The sequence below is a fragment of the Apiospora phragmitis genome (genome assembly GCF_038363925.1).
Source record: "Apiospora phragmitis strain CBS 135458 chromosome Unknown utg000011l:1.0-3236445.0:1.0-3240683.0, whole genome shotgun sequence".
In the NCBI taxonomy this organism is placed as follows: domain Eukaryota; kingdom Fungi; phylum Ascomycota; class Sordariomycetes; order Amphisphaeriales; family Apiosporaceae; genus Apiospora; species Apiospora phragmitis.
The window spans coordinates 1,215,395-1,232,759 of record NW_027117411.1 but is presented as its reverse complement, the minus strand read 5'-3'; the positions used below and the strand labels follow the sequence as shown (position 1 = coordinate 1,232,759).

At 51.6% G+C, this 17,365-nt stretch overlaps 3 protein-coding genes across 3 annotated transcripts; 2 read left to right on the top strand and 1 right to left on the bottom strand.

Annotated features, from left to right (window-relative positions):
• Nucleotides 1-3,933: 3,933 nt before the first annotated feature.
• On the top strand, nt 3,934-6,854 carry PG994_013171 (uncharacterized protein; the record flags this gene model as incomplete). The annotated part of the gene is made up of 3 exons (XM_066864580.1): nt 3,934-4,884; nt 5,065-5,406; nt 5,505-6,854. The coding sequence occupies 3 exons, from the start codon at nt 3,934-3,936 to the stop codon at nt 6,852-6,854; spliced, it is 2,643 nt and encodes an 880-aa protein (XP_066709541.1).
• A 3,512-nt stretch (nt 6,855-10,366) lies between these two features.
• On the top strand, nt 10,367-11,843 carry PG994_013170 (acyl-CoA desaturase; the record flags this gene model as incomplete). The annotated part of the gene is made up of 2 exons (XM_066864579.1): nt 10,367-10,640; nt 10,708-11,843. 2 exons carry the CDS (start codon nt 10,367-10,369, stop codon nt 11,841-11,843), a joined length of 1,410 nt encoding a protein of 469 aa, XP_066709540.1.
• Nucleotides 11,844-12,955: 1,112 nt separating this feature from the next.
• PG994_013169 (SNF2 family DNA-dependent ATPase) lies at nt 12,956-16,684 on the bottom strand (the record flags this gene model as incomplete). The annotated part of the gene is made up of 4 exons (XM_066864578.1): nt 12,956-13,007; nt 13,519-15,040; nt 15,081-15,947; nt 16,003-16,684. The coding sequence occupies 4 exons, from the start codon at nt 16,682-16,684 to the stop codon at nt 12,956-12,958; spliced, it is 3,123 nt and encodes a 1,040-aa protein (XP_066709539.1).
• Between the last annotated feature and the right edge of the window lie 681 nt (nt 16,685-17,365).

Genomic DNA, 17,365 nt, shown 5'->3' with positions numbered 1-17,365 from the left:
AGTACCGGCTGCTATACATGTAGGGAGCAAACGTGGTGGGGGCAGCGGGAACGAGCGCCGATTGCTACTACTAGGATGCCCCTCCGATGGAGAACCTAGGGGTTACATATGTACTGTAGACAGCGATTCCATGTCCACACGCCATGACCAGCAGTATGCACCACACGCTCTCGATCTCGATATGTTACGGAGTATTTCATACATGATCTGCCGCTGCTCCAGCCATGGATGGGCCTTGTAACGGCGCAGGAGGGGCACACAGATGGGTGGCGGGACTCCATAAGTGACTGCGGCAGATTGAAAGAGGGGAGACAATACGCACGCACGCATTACAGAAAGCTTCGTGGTTGCTCGAAGTAAGCACTTACATTGAAGATCATTCACGTGAGCGCGGGAGAAAAGACGAGGAAGACGGCTAAAGAAGAAAAAGAAGAGGAGCAGGAGCCGCCGTTTCTACCACTGACATGACATCAAGGCATACCGACTGCTGGGGGTTTGCAGAAGTACCGGTACCAACTATACACACAGAGAGAACGAGGGGAGGAAGAGGGAGTGTGTAAATATGCAGGTAGGCGCCAAAAGAGGCCTGAGGGCCATTCGTTTCTGGCCAATATTTGATGACCAGCCTCGCTTTTCCATGCCGCGCTGAGCATGCACAGACGAAGAATATATGTATCGCTGCCCAAGTCTCTCCCCCTTGTTGGTCGGAGAGTGATTAGATAGGATAATAGGGCTGATAAAGTTCGGATGGGGGGGACTATTGGGTTTGATCAGCCCGGGTCGAGATCAGATCAGGTAGCCGCGTGATCGGAAGCTTTTGCTGTCGTTGGGTTTCAATTCTACGTAACGGCTGGGCTTTAGGATTCGGTTGGTCATATACTGTCGCAGAACGACGTACGGAGTAGGTTAGGTGGTATTGGGGTTGGAGATGAGCAAGCGGCTCAAGTCCACGGACGCCGCACCCGTTTGTTCCGGTTCAGCTCCGGGCAGGCAGGCATTATAACATCAAGTGTGCTTGTAATAAGTCGGGCTTTGCTGCATTGCGTGCCTCTTTCGGTCTCACCTGGAGGTTTTCATGTACATATCTACATAAGATATCCCCGTTGTAACGTTTCGGCTCAATCTTGAGTGGCATGCTGAACGGGGCCTAAAGAAGCGGCCGCTAACTAAAGAGCCACGCTTAGGTAGTCCGCCATGCGCTGGACCACTGGTTCGTTCCTCGCTTAAAGTGCGTCTATAGCTTGGTGCAGTGCCCCATCACACGTCATCCTGTCTTTAAAAAGTTCCACCAGCGTCCTCTTTCGGCACAGATGGGGAAAATCACACAAATCGGTCTGGTGGTCTGTGTTGGCGTTGCTCTTTGTGTGTGGGCGGTCAAAGGCGCGGTGGATGATGATACATATATCGTGAAAGCTTCAACCCTGACCGACCTTCACCGACAGGACTGATCGCTCAACTCTCAAGTACGAGTCCGAAGGAGTGTCAGTTGTTAGTTTCAAGCTAGAGTAGCCGAGATCCACAACCCGCTATAACAGAGATGCGGTCAACGAGACTGCAGCTTGTGCAGGTGGGAGAGAGCATGGGCAGGGCAGGTCGCAAAATGACTGGCTCCCCAAAAGCAACGCTCCCCGGACCGTAACGCCCTTGAGCCTTTCGTTTCCCCCCAGCGCGATCGAGTGAGACATTGCAAGAGAATCGTCCCCACTCAAGCGGCAGATTCTCCGACAGATCCTAGTCGTCGTGTCTCTCGTAAGATGACGGTGCATCTCGTAGGTACTACCCGTTATTTGCTGTATGGTGCTAGCACTTGCAGACTCGTCAAAGCCAGAATTGCAAGATCTGGCGAAGGAAAGCAGCCAGTCACCAGGTAGGTAGGTGGGTAGGTAGTCGATGCGCGCGGGTTCGCCGAGCTCGAGAGGGGAGGGCTTCTCACGTCTTCAATATTGCACTTTTGATGGACGTAGTAGGTTAGGTCTGTAGTGAGATGATACTAACCCGTAACCTAACTTACAGGTCTCAGATGGATACGTGTATACATTCGACATCCCGAAAGCAGTAACCACGGTTCTTCCCGTCGCATTGTTGCGGCTGTGTGACTCTGCAGACGTCTAGAAAGGGAGAAGAGAAAAGGAAAAGCGTGATAGTGCCATGCTGCGGCGGCTGCAAGGAGCTAACCTGCTAACCCCGAATTGCGACTTGGTGGGAAAATAAGGGTTAGCTGGGTTGAAAACAATGTGATTCTATGTGTCCAGTCAGCCAAATGAGGCGGGAAAGAGAACGATCAAATATTGAATATGGGATGTGACTGGAGAGAAAATGATGCACCGAAGCCCAAATCCGCAGGTGGTTAGCATGACATGCATGCTTTTTTTTTTCTCTGTTTTCTCGCCAACGAACATTTTGCCCGCACCTACAATACCTACCTAACACCCCAACCAAAATTCAGAATGACCCCCCTCGTCAGTTGTACAACGCATCAGTAAATCCGGTCAATCACAGGGTTGAATTGACACAACGGGTTTAATAAGAAACCAACCCCCACTACTCGACATTGACGTATTCGCAGTCAGGGATATGCGATCATCACCATCAATTTGATATGATAAAATATATATCACCGCCTGTGGTAACCGACTGCCTCCTAAAATGTAGTAGTAGGTATGTTCTCCTCTGGTTGAATGCATCAAATCGCAACTTTAACACAGCACGTGCATACAGGCAGTACGGTCATACTGCCGACTACTAGAGACCAAGACTACTTAGAAAAGCATGTTCAATGTTGTAAAAGAATAGCTTGTCCAATCCCTGTCGACCACGAACCGTGAACCCCTCGCCGGAGCCAGCCATGTCCGGAAGGGTGCTAGCACTACCTACTACGTACTGGCAGAAGATTCAACAACTCCGGCCCAAGCTATGCCGATGGGCTGCCCGTCATTCTAACTGCAAGCGGCCTAGACCTGTGCCTGTGCCTGCCTACGCTTGTAGTGGGATGCTGCTTACTGCGTTCACCGCATGCATCTTCACGCGCACGAGGTAGTAACCTTACTAGAGGGAGAAATTGGAGATGCTGGGTACTATCGCTATGTACTGCTACCTCACGTCTCCGCTACCTGCATCTGCATAGACTTCTGCTGCTGCTTCTGCTGCTGCTTCATCTCTCTCCTGCATATTTTCAGGAGTGGGATGGAGATGGACGACCTTTGCGGCCCTAACCTAACCGACCTAGACTTTGTTAGAGCTACGCCCAAGCAAGGTCAGAACGAGAGACATTCATCACATCACGGCGCCGCGCCCAAATGACAACACAACACCAACCCCATCCTCGGACCCTCGACCGGACGGGTCGTGACTCTTCACCAATAACATCTTGGACGCCTCACTCGATCCCAATTGACTCCCACGCCGCACCCGTCGGCTGACACCTTCGTCATTGTCGTTGTATGTGTGGTGTTGCTCGTGTTCATGCTTGGCTGCCATATGTCTGCTTGCGCTTCTTTCATGACGACCGAACTTTCCGACCAACATAACTTCTAGTGTCGATTGCCTATCGAGATCGGTTGCTTGCATAGACTTGCGTTCGACAAACATACCCTGTTTTTGTCTTGCTGGTTTCTTCTTCTGCCCCAGGATATCCTCTTTTCCGCCAAATCACTTTGCTCCTCCTCGGGAACCCTTCGTCTGATACAGCCCGCTGCGAGACACGTCTCGCATGCCCGAAAGCCTCACTCGCCTGGTCGATATTACGTCAAGCCCAACCACCCCCCAACAACGTGGAGCAATACAGCCCACCGACCTGTCATATTTTTGTATTCCGTCTGCTGTATACGAATAGTCGGTCCCACCCTCGCCTCTTGCGGAGCAGCAACTTCCTGGAGCAAGACAGACCTATGACCCCTCGTCGACCACCTCAGCTCTCACCGAGTCTCCGCCAACATGGCAACACAGACAGACCTACCGTCGCACGAGTCCCCGCCGGCCGATAGCAAGAGGTTTTCGGGCATCTTCAAGAAACTGATGTCGTGGAAGCATAGTGCGCCTCCTTCGCCTGAACTCGCGGCTCAAGAGGCTGACGAGACAGACGAGAAAGTGAGCCGACCGGCCTCGCCTACCAAGGATCTTATGCGCCGGGTCTCCAGGAGGGTCGTCCCAGGATTGCCACGCGCAAAGACTTTCAAAAGACAGCAATCTGAGGGACGAGACAAGCTCGAACCAATCGCGCCCACCCAAGCCGAGCGGAGGGCAGTGTCTGTCGATCGAAGAGCGAACCCTCCCCGCAGCCCATCCCATGCAGGCCATCAGCATCAGTTGCCTCGCGCAAGTGCGCCGGATTTCCTTAATGAAACATATCCTGTACCAACAGCTGGGCAGACGTTGTCGGTACCGCACAGTCCTGTCGGGGAAAAACATTTCCTGGACGCCACGAGCGTAAGCACCGTCGATATCGATCATCCCGAGGACAGAGAGCTTCTCCGCCCTGGAACGCCGCTCGGGATCCATTCTAGGGATCCCTCTACGGCGGGTGCGCGGTCTACTACAACGTCGTTGTACGAAGCTCAAATCCATGAAGAATTGGAATCAAAATGGATATTGAATCTTTCTATGCATTTCCGAGACAAGTCAAAACGAGAAAAGTTTTTTGTCACCTTTCGCCAACATGACTGTTTATGGCGTCGCGTCACAATTTCTTTGGACTATAGGAATGCTCCTGAAGATTCCCTTGAGAAGGATCTCTTAGACACCAAATTCCAGCGGGAGAAAAGCGCAAAGATTTACGAAGCAATTCGAGAAAGTCTCCATGACATTCAATTCTACGAGACGGTCACCAATCTTAAACTGCAGACGACCGAGGGTAGGCTCCATGTGCATGTAGTGGAGGATGTAAATGTAGGTTGTCTCATCGCCGTGGATGTTTTCGTTCATTAAAGGAGAAACACTGGCTCACCTGCTCAAAAACAGGAGATCATCCACTACCCTACCATTCACATGATACAGCACTTGAGGTGTAAACGAATCCGGGAACGCAACCTTGATTTCGACTCGCATATGTCAGGATTTGTATACAAGGTTCGAGTTGGTGAGAAAATTCTAATCAAGAAGGAGATCCCTGGCCCAGATACGGTTGATGAGTTTCTTTACGAGGTGAATGCTCTCAACGCGTTGGCTTTCTCCTCGAGTGTCATCAAGTTCTACGGTGTAGTCGTGGACGATAATGACGAGAGTGTTAAGGGGCTTCTCATCGACTACGCCGCACAAGGCGCCCTTATTGATCTGATCTACGACTCACAAGAGCACGGCCTAGATCTACCTTGGGCAACGCGAGAACGATGGGCACGGCAGATTGTCCAAGGTCTTGCCGATATCCATGAAGCGGGATTCGTCCAGGGGGACTTCACCCTCTCGAACATTGTAATTGACGATGATTGGAATGCCAAAATCATAGACATCAACAGGCGCGGCTGCCCAGTCGGATGGGAACCGCCGGAGGCAACCCCGCTAATCGACAGCAACCAACGGATCTCGATGATATCGGAGTGAAGTCGGATCTTTATCAGCTTGGGATGGTGCTATGGGCACTTGCGACGCTAGAAGACGAGCCCGAAGCTCACCGAAGACCGCTTCGCCTGGATCCTGATATTGAAGTCCCGCACTGGTACCAAAACATGGTGGAAAACTGCTTGAGCGAGAATCCACGAGTTCGTCTGCAAGCTAGTGCACTTGTGACCATGTTTCCGGAGTCGCTACATTACGATGACTTGAACAGTCCTCAAATTCGTGTTGAGGATGGCTTTTCGGTACAAGAATACTTGGTGGATAGCTACGACCAGCACGGCCGGCCGCAGATCAGGACTGTAACCCCTCGGAACGACTGGTCCTATTCCGGTGCTGGCAACCAATCGTATGCCGACTCGCCCGGCCTCTCCGACGATTCATACTACTATCCACCTCGTGGTCGATCTCCTCCAAGCCCGCTCCCCAGCAATCCCGGACGCGACTCTCCATACAAGGAACGAAATGCGGTGTGGTATGAGGATAACGCCGTCTTATCAACAAGAAGCGAATCCTCCGACGAACCGCGTGCACCCACGCCCAGAGACGTACATGCTGCGGAAGGGTTGGCCGTTGCGGGCAGATTAGAAGAGGACCTCCGAGCGATGAGCGGGGGCGATGGGGGTCCTGATGACGAGGCGGCTCCTGACAGAAGCAATGGGATATCACGTATGCTAATGCAAGGGGCGTCTGCTCCGCCCGAGATCGTTGTGGACGATGCTGAGGATTCCCCAATACCTCGCGTTGCAGAAACATCTTCGAGTGCGGAGGAACCGACGCCGGGCCCGGAAATGGAAGGACAACCCTCTCAGGCCACAGCAACCAGTGCCCATGAGCAGACCGAAACCAACAAGCCCACAATAACAAAAGATACGACGCAATCACAAGTATCCGAGGCCAAAGATCGTGAGTCAGATGCAGCTCAGCAAGCCTCTACTTACGCCCAAAGGGACGTTACAGAATTGGGCGAGTCCTCCAGGGACATGAAGAAAGTACCTGGTGAAGAAAGGTTCTCATTTGATAGGACTCGGCCGACGGAATCGGATCACGAGATACACGAAGACACCGAGACACAGTCAGACTCGAGTCCCAGCTATACCTACGACAGAGTCGGGCAGACGGAAGATCGGCTGAGAGAATCCACTCTCCCACAAAACAGAACACAGCCTGGTATGCCGAGTGAGTTAACCGGTATTGGTTCAGGCCACATCGTCCACAACGACGAATTTCGACAGAAGACATGTTCAGACGATGATCTTGGTCTTTCAAGCCCAGCGGCAACACAGAACGTAACATCACAGGCATAAAGGGGCGCATTAACATACAGCATCTAGGGAGGCTATATTTTCTCTTGTCGTTTACTTTTATTCCCTCTCGGAATTTGTCTCGGGCGGTCCTTGAACGCCAAAGCACTTGCTTCAGCAGCATCATTTCCTCGACATCTGAATGATACCGTACACTGGAGCAAACAGGAGACACATGGCATGCGCGGCCTGCAACGGAGTTTTACGACCGGAATGAACTATCAGCTTATCTGCTGACTTTTGCTTTTTCTTCATGAATGACTGACTACCTTACCTTTTATCAGCGCACCGTCGGGCGGAAGCGAGCGAACTTGTTAGCTTTCTAGCATCGAACGAATGTCTGGTTTGAGATACGACAGTAGTCTACTGTGTCTATACTACACCCCTGTACTATTTACGAATTTAATGAAAGATATCTACCCCCATATGCGTTTATCATCTGCATGGTATCCTATTTGTCCTGCATCGCCAGGAAACTGCTTGGTGAGCTGGCTCAGTGTATGCAATACATGGCTGGGGATATCTACAAGCGCTTGTATTTGCCAGCACAAAATTGCGAGTCGCTCCCGTGAAGTTCATGGTGTACCTGGTGTGCGAGTGTGTCAACGAGTTTTACAGCATAAGATGTAAACTTGGCGTGGAAATGCTGGCTGGAATCGCTAAGTACTGATGCAAGATCAACTGCCGCGGAATTCGGCTGTCCGAGATGCCCAAGGCAGCATTGCCCCTATTCCTTAGGTACTGTCAGCCCTTTACAAGACATCAGCCTTAATAATCGACGTCTCTGCTGTACTTACCATGCTCGTTCCAGTAAAAGGTTTTTTAGGTAATATTTGTTAATACGATGAATCACCTGCCAGGTAAAACTAGTGATGATAATATATTCAGTCCAGTTGAACTCTGCTCAGCATCCTCGAGTCTTTCCGTGGCCAGACTCTCTCCACGTATACCAGCTTGTTTTGTATGGCTCGTGGCTGCTCTCAATAATTTCACAATCGAGTAAAGGCGAAAGACAGGTCAGCCAACTACTGTCAAATAGAAAAGTCGGCTAATAGCATTACGACAGAGCAAGTACTAGTCTCGGCGCTGGAGTACTCAAGAGGCCAAGCAGGTGATATAACACGATAAATATATATTCTCCCCTCATGCTACTCTGGTCTACGCCTCATTCAGTCAAGAATGACTCTGGGATGTTTCCGCGGCTGTTGTGGCGGAGGACGCGGCATGGACAGTGGGTATTGCAGGCGTATGTCAGATACCAAAACTCCTGACGTGATTCTCAAGCCACGGATTCCTGAACAGGTCGTAATACAATCTATTAGGGGCTTTAAGTCATGTCAAGATACCAGGGGTAAATGAGCATGGCAGATGGACCAACGTAAACAATGCTTGAGCAAAAGCCCATCCATGCTTAAGTCAGGGGCAGAGGACAGCCTGCTTTGTCTAGACACATTCAGAACGAGATGACAAAAGCCTCTCACAAAGCATGAATGCATTTCAGGGGTTTTGGCTGCCCATTAGAGTTGCTTTACGTTGTGACTATTCGTCCCCAAGGTTGATGGGATGATGATGGCTGGATGGGTTCGGTTGACAGCGGGACTGGTGGCGGTTCCGTCCTCGCCCCCTGGTCAGCAAGCTAAGCGCTGTCGATCCAAAGGCTAGAAGGTTTTTGGGGAGGAGATGGGGCTTCCAGAAAAAGAGCAGCCAAGTTTGGAGGGGCTGCAGGGGTCTATCTCTGGCCGTCCGCCCATTCGTCAATCGCCAGCAGCGCTCCTCCCAGGAGGGTACATAGATCGGCTTCTCGGATGCTCGCTTTTTGTCGGACTGTAACGGAGCTAGGTCGCGTTCTGTTGAGCTCCAAACTGGGCTCTCGCAAGCCGATACATGTCGAGATTGTGCTGTAGAGCCGCATTAGAACAAAGTGTATTGGCCTCAACGTCAACGGTTAGAATTGCTAGTGGAAGAGCAGATATACAGTACGATAAGCTACATATGTTAGTGAAGGATCTAGATCAGATACATCTGGGAACCCGCGATCGCGATATTGCTCGCGAGTTTGTCGAACGATGCTCGAGTGAGCAAGCAGGAAAGCAAGGTTTGGGGGTTCAAGAAGGAAGTCCCCGCCCGTTGCCGTCAGCCTTAGGAAATGTTTCAGCTGGTATGTGCGTCCCTGCCTGTAAGACTAATAAGAACTTGAAGTACAACAATCGCTCGGAGCTGCCTTCATTGAATGGTGACCTCCGCCTTCAACTACAAACAGGGCAATATGTACCTTATGTATACGGTGTCCCCTCAAACTTATGAACTCCAAAGCGCAGTGTGAAATTGGAGGTCATTCAACATTTCCATCATGCCGATGCGGGATGCGGGCGGTATTTATCGGGCTTTATCAATTGATGGATATCAATATGTACAGTGGCACAAGCAGCAAAAGATGGATCGGGGGGTACCTTGCCTGGAGCTCCAATGGACAAACACCAAAAAATGCTAGCCACCCCCAAACGGGAAGGACCCTGGTTTTTTGAGCCAATCAACGCCAACTTCCTCTTCCCAACAAAAATCCTCTCGCCCCCCAACAACCAGAGGAGGCAAAAACGGCCGCCACGAAAAAAAAAGCAACCTACATGGATTTTGAAACCGGCAGGAATGAAGGTGTCAGCAAAAGAGCAATGCAGAACGACGCTTTCCCCACGTTTACAGTATTTGCCTCCTTCAGTGTTCGTACTGTCTGAGTCTGTCGTTTGGTCTGGCTGTCTGGCTAGCTGGCAAGCTGGTTCCCCAAACCGCCTCGGCAGCTTGGATGTACCGTACCTACCTTACCTACTGCTCGGATGCTTTTGACTTTCATGTTGAGACTTCATAGACGGGAGGCACTCATCAGAAGGGACTTCTTTCTACATTGATGGAATTGTGAGTACCTTCCCTAACCGACACGTCATGCTTTCTCCTCCAGTTGCGACATGGCGTGAATGCCTTATGCCTGGTAGCTGTAGGTAATATTCGCCTACCGATTATCGATGTGATACCGTGCAGATAGGTAGATACATTGATACAATGCCGGGGTATGTTATCAATCCATGGCGTTGCATTGGGCATGTATCTTGCCCCGGACAGAAAGCACTTTGGCGGCAGGGATTGAGTCTCAGAGACTCACTCAAATGCTGCCGCCAGTCGTCATTTCCTCGATTTTCTTGGGGGAGAACGTATGACCAGCGCTTTCCAGGGCTTGCCAGGGGCTGCTGACCCAGAGTGACCCAGAACTAAGACCCAGATCCAGAACCCAGTACGCTGCAGCCAGAGCCACTATTCTGCCCCATCCACTCCCCGCCATCTCGCCTTGGCTGCTGCGTATCTTTCCCACCAATTCCCCCAAAGCTTGAGTTGCTGAGCTGACCCGACCCGAGTCCGAGGCGACCACGTTAAATATAATCCCCCAATCCCACAGTACACTTCTGCTTCCTCTCTCTCTTGCAGCTTTGTTTTACTCATCCATCACATTCTCTACTGCCGTCAACATGGCAGAGTCAAATGTTGCTCAGGTCTACCCTGACGGGACCACCGACTACAAGCCTCTGCGAGGTGCCGGCTATGACTTGAAGAAGCCTCACATCACCGAAACCCCCATTACCTGGGGCAACTGGTACAAACATGTCAACTGGCTGAACACCTACTTCATTCTCGGCGTTCCAGCCATGGGCCTCGTCGGAGCCTACTTCACCCCTCTGTACACGGCCACGGCTCTGTTTGCCGTCTTCTACTACTTCAACACTGGTCTCGGCATCACTGCTGGTACGTATTCCGAACGACTTTTTATTTGCACCAAGAAAGAATCCCACCATCTAACATGAGTCCACAGGCTACCACCGACTTTGGTCTCACACTTCCTACAAGGCAACCCTCCCGCTCAAGATCTACCTGGCTGCCATGGGCGCCGGCGCCGTCGAGGGTTCCATCAGATGGTGGTCGCGAGGCCACCGCTCTCACCATCGATACACCGACACGGAGAAGGACCCCTACTCTGTCCGCAAAGGCCTCCTCTACTCCCACATAGGCTGGATGGTCATGAAGCAGAACCCCAAGCGTATTGGCCGTACCGACATCACCGATCTCAACGACGATCCCGTCGTTGTTTGGCAGCACACTCACTACATCAAGTCGGTTCTGGCCATGGGTCTGATCTTCCCTACTCTTGTCTGTGGCCTTGGCTGGGGTGATTACCTCGGCGGCTTCATCTACGCCGGTATCCTTCGCATCTTCTTCGTCCAGCAGGCCACTTTCTGTGTCAACTCTCTCGCCCATTGGCTCGGTGACCAGCCCTTCGACGACCGCAACTCGCCCCGTGATCACGTCATCACTGCTCTTGTCACCCTGGGCGAGGGCTACCACAACTTCCACCACGAGTTCCCATCGGACTACCGCAACGCCATCCAGTGGTGGCAATACGACCCTACCAAGTGGATGATCTGGACCTGGAAGCAGCTTGGCCTCGCCCACGACCTGAAGCAGTTCCGCTCCAATGAAATCGAGAAGGGTCGCGTCCAGCAACTCCAGAAGAAGCTCGACCAGAAGCGCGCCGGACTTGACTGGGGCATTCCCCTTGAGCAGCTTCCTGTTGTTCACTGGGACGACTTTGTTGCCCAGTCCAAGAACGGCAAGGGACTCGTTGCTATTGCTGGTGTTATTCACGATGTCACGGATTTCATCAAGGATCACCCTGGTGGCAAGGCCCTTATCTCGTCTGCCATTGGCAAGGACGCTACGGCCATGTTCAACGGCGGTGTTTACCTACACTCCAATGCTGCTCACAACCTGCTCTCCACCATGAGAGTTGGTGTCCTACGAGGAGGATGCGAGGTGGAGATCTGGAAGCGAGCTCAGTCGGAGAACAAGGACGTTGCGGTTGTCAATGACTCAACGGGCCAGAGAATCTGGCGGGCCGGTGACCAAGTCACGCGGATTGCCCAACCGGTTGCCGCTGCTGATGCAGCATAGATGAGTCACAGGACTCGTGTCCATGATGATCAGGACAAAGTCAATAGCATTATTAGAGGCGTTTTAGATGGCGTATGTAGGAAAACCCACGGCTGGCGCATCATTACTTGGTTGGACTGATTTCAAATATAAGCGAACTGCTTTTACGAAGTACTCTTGTCAAATTGACACAACGATAAATATTAACAAGCGATTCATTCTTTTTCCTTGGAGTTCTAATTATTCGTGCCTAGTTGTCATATGCATCATCTCTTCCCTACGCGACCAGTGATTGTGCCCGGACTATCGAAACTGATTCAGAGGCTCCGCTTCGGGACGAACCCCTTCGAACCAAGCAAGCGGCTTGGCAGGCAACGGTGCCTGGTTTTGATACATCATACCCGCCGCTATCGAACGTTTTCCCAACAACATGGGTCAACTACGTAGTAGAACTGCTATCACGCCCGATTCGGCCTTTCACATGCCAGCCCAACGGAAAGTCCAACAGAAAGCCTCACGAGCTTCCAAGTTCGATAAGACTCGTCACTCAACATTTCGTGGTCGTGATCTCAAGCATAGCTATCTTCATGTATGTACATGTATGTAGGTATACAGAAAAGATAACACCAAGACTTGCGGGGATCGGTCAGTCGTCAGTTCCGTCTTATTCAGTAGGTTAGGTGGTTTCTGCTCATCACGTCAGGTCATTCATTCACATGCTTCTGCACTTCGTATGAGCCAGACGTTTGTCAGTCTTGACTGATTTCATTTCAGAATCTAAGTACATATCTATCTTGCAACGAAGAAAGATGAGAAAAGCTTCAACGCATGCTTTGCCACAGCTGGCTGCGGCTGGTATCAAATAGGAGGGGAGCGAAAAATGAAACCCGAAAGAGTAGATGTGCTGGGGAAATGCTGGATGGCCCCTCAAACGCCTTGGATGTGTAATGGCTTCTTCCCAGCCAAGTCTTCATCCCCTATAATATCCGCCCCCAGGCAAGATAATCTCTGCCCGAATGTCACAAGCAAGAACCATTTTCTTTTTTAGTCCCCGATGGCCATTAAACCATAACCGACTTGTGCATTCCGGATAGACTCCATTTGCCCTTCTAGACCCCCCATTTATGCCGACTTCATCTCGAGAACGCCGTGTATGCTGCAATGGCCCACTGGAGGGGCCGAACTCTAGATAAGAGTCAAGGGAAGCTCGGATAGAGTGCTCCACTGAACGCCTGATATGCTCTGCCCAAGAGAACGCAGAAACCGTGAAAGACATGTATCATAAACCGTGAAAGCGAGAGTGTGGAATGAACCCGACGACCGAATCACTTGAACAAGCTTCGCAAGTCCATGAGCTTTTGTTTGGCAGCCTCGGCCTTGTCAATGGCTTTGCCGCGGTCCATACTGAGGCTGGCCAACTTCATCTTCTTCTCCTGAAGCTCGAGCATCTTTTCTTCGATGCTATTGGCCATGATGTAGCGGACCGTGCGGACCGGTCGCTTCTGCCCAAGTCGGTGTACTCGGTCGACTGCTTGTGCCTCGGCAGCTGGGTTGTACTGGGGTTCCATGACATATACACTATTGCCTGCAGTCAAGTTGAGACCCAATCCTCCCTGCCATGATGGAGACCAGTATGACATGCACAGAATTGTCGTCTCGGAACGAGTCCATGGCAGCGGTACGCGCAGTTCGCGACATTTTGCCGTCAAGACGGGTATAGGTGATGCCATTTTTGTCCAGCGCCAACTGAATCAGATCAAGATGAGAAGTCCAGGCCGAGAACACCACCGACTTGAAGGGGGCCTCATCCGGGTTGGCCTCACTTTGGGCCTTGGTCCTGAGCAGATCCTCCACAAGGGCACGTGTCTTGGTATGTGGGCCAGAATAACTCTCGAGGGAGCTCGACTTCTTACCCGTCTTATGATGAGTATCATGCTCCACCTCTGCTTTGTCCTTCCGAAGCTCGGCGAGGGATAGTCGAATATGAGAGGAGCACAGGGGGCACCGACCGGTTCCATGATTGCCCGTCTCAGCATCCCACGTCGGTTTGCAGGATGGACATATCAAATGAAAGCAAGCCGTAAGGTAGCCGAGAATGTTGTCCTCCTTATCCGACTCTACATCGGTGCTGCCCTCTCGTGCGCCTAGCTTCTTGTCACACACGAAACACTTGTCAACATTGGTCTCTTGCATCAGCTCAAGGACCTCGTAAGCTCGAGTTTCACCAATAGCAGGCTTGTCGTCATCATCACTGTCAAGGTCAATAGCCGAATCCTCCGTCATCCCCTGGACGAGTGCAAGGTCTTCTTCGGAGAGGAGATCGCGCCCATGCGCTGAGATGAGACGAAGTCTCAGGATGGACTGCAGGATGTGTATATAGGATTTGCCACCAACCATCTTGTCTCTGCCAGAGGCAAGAACGGCAACCTTGTCCTGCGCATTTCGCTCAAAGGATTTGTACAGCTTCTCCTCAGATGGTGAGAATTGAAGCTTCACAAGTTGATCCTTGCGAGGAGGCAGGTCAATCTTATCTTTGAGGCGCCTGAGGGTGATGCTGTCCACGAGAATCCGGAGCTTGGGTACGACTTCAGGATCACAGACCTTGAAAGGCGCTACAATGTACTGAGTAAACTTACTCTTGTCATCGAAAGGCTTGAGTCGTATGAATGCGAGTAGTGCTGCCAAGTCATCAAGCTTGTTTTGTACAGGCGTTCCCGTGACTGCCCAGCGGCGGTTTGCCTGTAGACGACAGATCGCCTTGAACTGTAGAGTCGACTGTTCGCGTATCATGTGCGCTTCGTCCAGGACTACTCGGAACCATCCAATCTCCTCAAGTGGGTGGGGCCCAGCTCGCCCTTTGTGACGAGAGTTGACCTCGGTAGAGACAGATCCGTACGTCGTGATGACTAGGTCATACTGGGCGAGCTTCTTAGGATCTCGTATACGACTTGATCCATGGTAAATGTAATATGAGAATGTCCCGGGCTTGATATGTGCCTTGATCTGTTCCTCCCAGTTTGTGATGGTGGTCAGAGGACACACGAGCAGCGTAGCTCGAGAATTGCGGGAGATGCGGGTCAACCCAAGAGGCTCAGGCGTGGGTACGTTGAACCGCGACTGACCCTGACCCTTCTTTTGAGTAGGCGGTCGAGGCTGCACCGGCTCTGATTTGGACCATTCTTCAGCTGCATCGTGAGTGCTCGTCACCAATGAGAATACTAAGCGTCTTTCCCAGGCCCATCATATCTGCAAGGATACCACCAAGCGTCTCGGGCGGTGGTTGCTGATGTACTTGACCGGTGATGACGTTATAATAGCTTTGCTGACCACCAACACTCGTTTTAAGCTGCCAAATTGAATTTGGTGTTTTTCCGATGCTCGAGAGCTTGCGCGGCTGTTCTTTCGTCATCATGAAATGAAGACCTTGCTTCTGATGTTTCAGAAGTTCAGTCACGATTCTGGAGTCTGGCTCCATCTGTGGGAGGTCTTCGCTTCGTGTAAGCGAATCAAAAACCCCCATCACCTCGTTACGAATCTCCTCAACGGTTCGCGCCATCTGAGGTACAGGCGCCGCCGGAGCACCTTCTCGGTCTCGAATGATAGGCTGAGGTCGGATGCCTTGAAGACTTTGCGGGTTTTCATATTTTATCCCACTATCCAAGCGTGTTGGGTTGCGCAGCCATAGCTGTTTCTGGGACAGATGTTTGCCAACGGCTTTGGCGGATCGTCGAGGGCCATACAGCACCAGGTCAAGGTTATAGGCCTTGGAGATTGGGTCGCCAACTCGCTCACCATCCATTTTCCGCGTGGGGATCCGGCTGTCAGTCCTGAGCTGTAGCCGAGAGGAATCTAACAAGGGCGAGAGGCCCAACGCTGTCTGAGGGTCTAATATCCCTACGATATTGCGGGTGTAGTCCTTGGCATTGATGACGTGAGTAACATCGCCCAGTTTGCGGTTCAGAACGATCTTGACAGTGGGCCACCAGCCGTGCTGGAGAGACTTGTGCTCAGGCTTGGGGCTGGGGACGCTGTGACAGTTAATCTTGGCGCCTTGTATCATGCCGTAGCAAATCTCCTGTCTTTGTGCGTCCTCGATTGCCTTCGCCTCGTTAGCTTCGTCATCACCTGCAAGAAAGTTAGCTTCAATCATTATGAGCATCGAGGAGATCTATTAACTCACCACCCTCAGTCAAATCAACTGTATCGGCGCGCGATAGAGATGGGCTATTTGCGGCCTCCTCTTTCTTTTCCTTGACATATTGCCCCATCATCCCACCACTTCCTCCATTGCCAAACATACTGGGAGCCTTCTCGTCGGCACTGTCGTCGATATCTATGGTCTCCACCTTCCGGCGCTTTGGATGTGGTGCTGTGCTTCGGTCTTGGACGTGGTTCATTCGCTCAATCATGCTACCAAATCCATTCACAGGCGAAGGGGTATGGCTAATATCAAAGCCCCCATTGTAGGAGAAGGAAGGTGGCGTGCTTGCATTTGAAGCATAACCCTCGTTCGGGCTTGAGAACTGTAAATCAAGTGAAGTCGGAGCGCTGGATCGGCTGGGGTAGTTTGCAGGTGTGGATCGGCCGCTGACGTTATTCGTGCGTGAGGCCGTCGTGAATGCCGCCCGCGGGTTCAGAAGTATGGCAGGGTTCATGTCCATGGTGGATGCGCCATGGTTGTTTGGCAGTCCCGACGGGTTCGACAGACCATTTTGGGTAGAAGTGTCTTTGTGAAGTGAAATGTAAGTATCATCATATGAAGTAGGCTTCTGTAGAGCATGGTCTTTCTGAAGCTCTGGGAGCACGAGGAGATCCTCGCTCCGAGCTCTTTTTCCGATAAGGCAGAGGCATGATGTGCGCATGAGGGGGAGAGTCGGACTGACTGTTACCAGTGATGTAACCGTGAGGTGCCATGTTATCAGATCCGAAGCGTTCAGATGGGTTTGGCAATCAGTGACGCAGATGGTATCTGCAGACTCGCCGATAGGATATGTGGTCCTAGTCCGAGGTCCTCATCGCGCGTGCGTGAAAATCCGGGTCAGTAGGTGTACGATCCGGATCGCAAACGCAGGTGTAAGTATGTAATTGTTTGGATTGTATACTGGGAGCTTGGTGCGTCGAAGCGGGTGCAAGCAAGGAAGGGCGTTCCTCTTTGTGCTTGAAGAATGAGAGGCGAAGTCAAGATTAGAGATGGAAGTTCGAGGACCGCGGGGCAGTCACAACCAGGTCGGATCAAAGGCTTGTTCGGTGCAGAGGTAAAGCCGGCGATGGAGAAGAATGGCGAAAGTGAATGAGTGAAGTGCAAAGAATAGAAATGTTGGGCCTCGCACAGCGGGGGGGCAGAGAGCGCGGCAGTGTTGGCGACGGCCAGACGGGAGAATGCAGGTTTGTCACAAGGGCCGGTGTTCAGGTATGGGGATGGGGATATTTGGATTTCAAGCTTGATGCCTTCAACAACCTAGCTTCCCACTTCAGATGATCATCTGCACCATGTTCAGATCAATCAAATAATGGATGTGATTGAAGTACGTACCCAACCCAGT